Consider the following 7,302-nt stretch of genomic DNA (forward strand, 5'->3'; position numbering starts at 1 on the left):
AGGTTTTTTCTTTTCATGTAAAGACTTTTTAAATAAATTCTGTCTAAACAAGTCAGTTAATGAAGAACTTCAATTGAAAAATAAAGAAAAAGAATTAAAAATTGATGAGCTGTCTGGGTTTGAAATACAATTCTAAAGGAGAAGAAATATGTTGCTGACAATGTTTTTCTTTAACGCACCGAAAAGAAATCAACCATTAAGACGTCATTCCTGTTTAATATTTTACGTCAGGGTTAATTTTAAATGTATTCTGCTTTACTTTCTAAACCAGTGATAAATGTGAAACAGACACAGATAACTACAAGTACTTTATTAGAACTGATTGACACACAGCTACTGATATTCAATTTAAGATATTTTTGCAAGCAGATACAATACATAGACAGATTAAATACATTGTATATAAGAGAAAATTGAACATTTTCACGCTACCATTAAATGTAAAAAATATTGATATTACATCACAACATATCGCTTATTATGTTTGCTTTTCGTTCACACCAATACGTAAAAGCGCCATATACAGAAAACTACATTACAAATATTACAAATCCATGTTAGTAAAACAACATATCGTCGGCAGGAGATGCTTACTCCTCCTAGGCACCTGATCCCATCTATGTGTCCAGGGGTCCGTGTTTGTCCAACTATTTATTTTACATTGCTTATAGGAGTTATGAGATTGATCACTGTTCGTTATCTTCACCTTTCATCAATAGTATGCAAAAGTGAACGAAATCAAACAGAGTTGCATAATTCAAATTTTACGAAAACGCATGCATATAATGATCGCGGTAAAAATAGTGTCCTTTATTCATACAGCATAGCACATTTAGTTTAAAATCTAGTTTACGTTTTGGTCCTGAAAACACACATATATATATAGTCAGTAGTATTATACAGATGCAATATGAATTAGTATGAAAGGTGAAGATTACGAACAGCGATCAATCTCATAATCATAATATATGAAGATATGCTACATACATATGCTATCTACATACATAAAACTAAAAAGAAAAACAAATTTGTACGTCTCTAATTTCCTGTGTGAACAAATTCAAAGATAATTAGATTATCTGATAGCATCCAAATTTTATAATTTGCAAAATGCAATCGTTAGACTATATGCATGTAAAGAAGCAAAATTTACAATGATTCTCAGTTGAATGTTAGGACTCATTAACATTTTGTATGGCTTTATGGGTTTGAAATATATGTCTTTGTACCTAGTACGATATATAAATATCCACCCAAAATGAACGTTGGATCCATGTATCATAAATAAGATGAAAAAGAAAACGCTTTTATCATATCCGATTTCCATTGAATAAAGTAAATCAAAGGATAGTGACTGCAAATGTATGCCTTAAATGAGTAACTTATTGCTTCTATTTTGCTAACGGTAAGTAAATCATTAAAGTATCACTCTAAATGTAACATGTCTATCATTAAACATTTAAATGCTACAACATATAGGAAACAATAAGCTATTGTACTTCTCTTTGTCCTGAAGGGTTTCAAGTAATCGACTTAACATTCAATTTGATTTCATTCTCCTTTCTTGGTAGTGCATGGTATATCATTAAAACCAGCTACTGGTGGCGTAAGATGACATTCAAACATAACGCCCTATTCTTATTCTTTCTTAGGCCGACGATGTGACTTAAATTCATATTTCCCAGGCAACTCTTGTCCTCTGGCGATTTTAATGTCTTTGCAAGTTTTATGGAATTTTGAATCTAAATTTTGATAGTCCCCATCAACCAGCAACATTTTCTTCATCTCTTCAAGCATTTTGATCCTCTTATCGTACCCTGGTTGTCTTTCGGATTTCTCTGCTTGAATCATAAGATTGATGTATTCAAAGGTAGAGAGTGGATGCTTTCTTAACGAAATTTCTTCCAGTTTCGTCTTGCAGCGATTCATTTTATTCATCATATCCATAACATTGCCCATGCTTTCTTTAATGTCAGTAGTCAGTTTTTCTAGATACATTTCATTTGTTAGTTTTTCCCCAACTGCCTTTTCGTATCTATCTTTCATTTCTAGATATGTTTTGGTAACAGTTTCAGTCGCAAAAGAAAATATGTATGGGGTATTTTTATGTTCGTCCCAACAACAATTTCCGAAACAGACTCTGCAATAGCCATCGGTCATCGCCGTGCATTTCATCTTTTCTGAGTCGTCTGCAATTCTACAATCCTCATGACAAGTTACATTGCATAACATGCAATTTGTAACATGTTGTCCTGGAGGCAAGGCACGTTTGTATGACCTTGTTTCCTGTACCTCATAATTAAAATCTCTGTTGTTTTCGATTTCCTTTTTGTGTTTGTTGAATAAATCGAGCTGCTCTCGTAGCTCGCTTAATTTTGAGAGCCCCGCGCTAATTTGAGGTCTAATATGGCTTATTATCGTTTTCAGGTGTTCTCTTTCGTACAAGACTTCTTTCGTCTGTGTCAAGCTTTTTGTTTCTAATTTCTTTAAATGTTTGAAGAATGCTTCAAAATTTTTGTAACACATTTTCCAGAAAGAAGGAGAAAATGAGTTACTTTGAAGATTTTTGTTTCGTGTAAACAATGCAGAGTTGTTGAATTCCAAGGTCAAACCGAATGGGAGTTTAGCTTCCTTTAAACATGCTAAAACTGGAGGATCTGCGCCATCTGCAAATGTTATCAATGTGCAGATATTCGAAGCGATGTCTTTCCCAAAAAGGGACATAATTGCACTAAAAACATAATTCTCTGCTGATGTAAGACTGGCATTTGGTGCCTTAACAATAAAACAAACAGAATCTAAGAAAAGGAGTCCTTCATCTCCTTTGGATTTGAAAAGGTAGCGAACCTGATCTTCAATGCTATCCCATCGGTCTACAGTACTGGTATCTCCAAAGCAAGACGTGTCTATGATGTTCAGCGTATAGTCTAATCTACTTCCCTGGTGGGGTGCAATTTTGTAAACTGTCATCCACTCCGTTTGCGCTACGTCCTGCAAAAATATTTGCAATTATTGATACACTATGTAATATTGTAATGATTTTTCGATCTAAATGTATTACTAGATTTACAATGAAAAGGTGGGAAAAAAAACGAACAGTGACCAATCTCACAATTCCTATAGTGATTTAACAAAACATAAACTTACTTGTTTTCCTTCGTCGTTTACTTTACCAAGTGTAAATCGAAATGGAGCTTCAAAACTCACTCCTGTCAAATAATTGACAATGCCATCCAAAAGTTTGCTTTTACCAGATCCAGTTGCGCCAATCAAAATTATGCTTTTCTCTTCTTCGCGATTCATTCCATTGGTATCATCTCCTACAATATTACACATTTAAAAACGATACAAGTCTACTATAGATTCGATGTACAAAAAAGGAAGCCTTTGAACGACACATTTACTTACCTAAGCATAGATGACGAATCTTATACTGTTCATTTCTCGCGTTCGTGTTTTCTTTTAATGGTAATTCAAAGATTGACGGATTCCCATCGGTAAGTTTACGTGAGGTATCACAAAGAATTGCTGCCAGAGACTTTCGCGTTGTTATTTCCTCGTTTGCGTCACTGTAATGGCCTTCCGTATCACCCTTCACCCCTCGAACCTGGAAAATATATGTTGTATCCGACGTCAGGCCTTCTACTTTCAATTCGCTGTAATTGGTGTCCGTCTGCATGATGTTCCATTTTTCGTTGCCGGATTTAATCTTGTATCGTATTTGATAGCAGTCCACATCATCGCATTGTCGCCAACGCAACTTAACAGAATCTAATCTTATTGTTGCTGCAACTGGTTTACCAGGATCCTATAAAAAACGAAAAAAGATAAAATATTCATTTTTCTTTGCAAAACGAGTAGATAGTGAAATATCTCATGAATTCTGCATAATAAAAAGCAACACAAATACAGAAGCCTGGAAATACCAAAGATGGGACCAGGTGCCTAACGGAAGTGAGCATTCGTTATCAAATCAGTACGTAAAGGACGACATAACAATTGTATGCGATATACGACATTCAACCTAATGACAGCTTGAATTTGTTAATTAGATCAGTATAACAATCATAGAATTTGATAAATATTAATTTCAAACATACATGTAAATCTCAACAGGCGCAAGCTACTGACGAATGCATTTATCATACTGAAGTTTCAACATCTTCTTTAAAGTTATCACATCGCAAATTCAATTCGTGTTATAATGATCTTTCGTGCAAATGCAACATGTCATTAGATCGAATACTGTCGGACTTATCTTATATCAATTGTTTGACCGCTCTTCACATGCTTATTTTGACAACGCATCACTCCGCTTCCTTATGATTGATTGATGGTATATTGCTTAACGTCTCTTTCGAGAATTTTTCACTCACATAAAGACGTCACCAAGACCGGTGAAGGGCTTCAAATTCAGGCCTATGCTCGGCGCTTACAGCCATTGAGCAGTGAGGGTTCTTTAGCGTACCACACCTACTTTGACACGGATCATCCGTTTTTAAGGTCATCTCCGAGGACCCGTGACATTCACACCTGCTTACCTTTTGAAGATAGAGGGTTAACAACAGGTATGACCAATCATCACAGGATGTTTAATAGGCACCCGGTCTCACCTTTGGTGTTTCCAGGGCTCTTTATTTGCCCTACTCTAAAATCTTCATTCTTTACAAAATTTAAAAGGTTGAACACTCTTACTTTTCTTCACTTCATCTTTATTTAGAATTAGAACTATCCGTCAATATATATATATATATATATATATATATATATATATATATATATATATATAGTTTGTGTCCATGTGAATTCTAACAGACTGTCCGAGGACCTGATCCCCATACCTGAGTCAGTATTTTCAACGAGGATCTCCAGCATCTTTTTGATGCCATCTTCATGGTACATGTGCATAAAATCAGACTGTTGTTTAACTAAGCAACTCTTGGATGACTGAGCAGAAGATAAAGACGATGTAACTCACAAATATGTTCGTCAACTTACATTTCGTGGTCTGCTAAGTAGTTGCTGGAAATGTTGCACCCTATTTCAGTAAAAAATATACACAAAGACATGAATGCTTAACGAAGAGTGTTTATTGCCATATTTCCCCAAAACTTTACAAAATGGATAAATGTTAAAGTATACCTGTTGCGCACTCTCCCGTTTACTGATCCGAACTGTTCCATGTTTTGTGACAATTTGTGATCTCTCCCAGCCTTTTGTTTTAGATGTTCTTTACCACATGGAGGACACAGTGGTTCAGGTTCTTCACAGTCACGACAGAACTGCGTGGCATTTACCTCCTTTCTTTCGAATCGACAAGGTTCACAGTAATGTCTAAAATTGGACATTATAACATGAAAAAGTTCAGATTCAAATGGTTCACAATAATAATAAATATAAAGCTAAAATGAAATAATGGCTATGAACCTAGTTTCTAATTTGTTTCTTGGTGTTTCTTCAAAATTATGTGGGTGTAAAATACGGTATGGTAAAACGTTTTGATGCATTCGGGCACCCAATCATGAAATTTACCGATGTGATAAAGCATAAGAGTTTGTGAGTTTCTTTACATGTGTTTGAAGATTAAAAGTTAGGTTCATTTGGGCGACTTAAGATAAAATTTCGGTGTGAAATTACATATCAAATTATAACATCATAAAAAGTATAATCATAATTTTAAGGCTAAAATTACCGAAATATTGATTTCGACCGAACTATCACAAATCTTCTAGATAGTAACTTCACTTGACGTCAGCTGATTATCAAATGACATTGTGTGATCTCAAAAACTGATCCCGATAGGTAACTGCTGTAAAATTGCCATTGATAACCACGAGAGACCATAACATATACTCATTCGAATTTGGCACTTTTCGTTACGCAAGCATCGGAATATCGCTCACAACGAAGTCAATAGACACGTTGTCGTCCACTTGGCCTATAAAGCATGAGCTAGATTTGTCAATGAACAACACTTGTCTCCAGTATGCCAAACAAAACCGGTAAAGTGCATGTTCAAGCAACCACTGTATTCGACATTGGCGTCGCCTCTGCATACCTGGCGGATCAAATTAGGGATGCCATGGCCTTTAATGAAACTCCCGCACCCGATTCCTAACTTTTATTGGACACAATGGCCGAACATGAGTGTCAACAACTTGGCATATAGAAAATCAGGCAAATGTGATAAACGTGTTTGGACTAATTAGATATAATGATAGCAAGATTGAAAAACATATGGTGCGCTTCCTCGTTAGTTTTTTACATGACTATCTATGAAGGATTTCAGAAGTTTTAAATGTGCAAATATCAATTAGCTCCCATTCAAATTGTTCCAGTTTTTGACAAACAAAATAAAGACCACTCATAATGAAAAAAGAAATAAGTTAATCAGATGTGTTACAACATATTTGATAGGTCTTATTTTTAGTTTTATATGGTTTATTCTGATTTATCTATTGGAACATATGACATTCCCTTCGCGTTTGATTTTAGCAAATTATAAGAAAGCGTCAAATTGACCATCAATAATATTCTAGTCAACTGGGTTATTCTGAGAGATTAAACCCAGAAGTATAGATGCTCCTTTGTCCCCTAATCGCATACGAATGAAAGAATTTCCTTGACTTGAATTGGCCTATATTACCAAATAACATTTTGTGATAGAAATATTATATGGCTATCTAGCTCTTCAGAATTTTAGCAATGTTTTATATACTTACTCAGGTATCATTTTTGCGTATAATTCCTTTGGATCCATTGTCTGTGCATGAATGTCTGAGCTGTTTACTAGATTTCTGATCATATAAAACAAAAGCTTTAAAAACCAATTATCACACGTCAATGATACATGTATACACACACAGCTATATATATAGATATATAACTTGTAATGTCATGGAGACTTTTAACAACATAGAAGTATTGATCTGTGTTTGCAATCGTTATTGAGTATCTACCGAAAGCGAAAATGGGTTTTTGAAAATTTTCGAAACATGCATGACCTCATGAAACTAATCTCAAGATATTTTTAAATTTCTAAGTACGATAAGATAAAGCGAAATTGCGTTTTTGAAAATTCGGAAAGGTCCGTGACTCATTTATATGATAAGATTGTTATTTTTGTATTGATGTTATGTTCTATTCCAAATCAATAATTAGTAACTTTGCAGACTCACTTCTAAGATGGTGTGTAACGTATTTTCTGTGACAATAAAACAAATTTTGTACCTTGGTTATGAATATGTGTATTTCAACAAAAAGTAAAAGGTCACACAATTTGAAATGTATATCTTTATTGAT

The 7,302-nt window shown here is 34.4% G+C and overlaps 1 protein-coding gene across 1 annotated transcript; it reads right to left on the reverse strand.

Annotated features, from left to right (window-relative positions):
- Nucleotides 1–293: 293 nt before the first annotated feature.
- LOC130052775 (uncharacterized) lies at nucleotides 294–6,918 on the reverse strand. The gene is made up of 6 exons (XM_056158718.1): nucleotides 6,723–6,918; nucleotides 5,143–5,334; nucleotides 4,999–5,038; nucleotides 3,409–3,808; nucleotides 3,148–3,320; nucleotides 294–2,991 (listed from the first exon to the last, which is right to left on the reverse strand). The coding sequence occupies exons 1-6, from the start codon at nucleotides 6,803–6,805 to the stop codon at nucleotides 1,639–1,641; spliced, it is 2,241 nt and encodes a 746-aa protein (XP_056014693.1). The 5' UTR covers nucleotides 6,806–6,918; the 3' UTR covers nucleotides 294–1,638.
- Between the last annotated feature and the right edge of the window lie 384 nt (nucleotides 6,919–7,302).

Source organism: Ostrea edulis, chromosome 3, assembly GCF_947568905.1.
Source record: "Ostrea edulis chromosome 3, xbOstEdul1.1, whole genome shotgun sequence".
NCBI classification, from domain to species: Eukaryota; Metazoa; Mollusca; class Bivalvia; order Ostreida; family Ostreidae; genus Ostrea; species Ostrea edulis.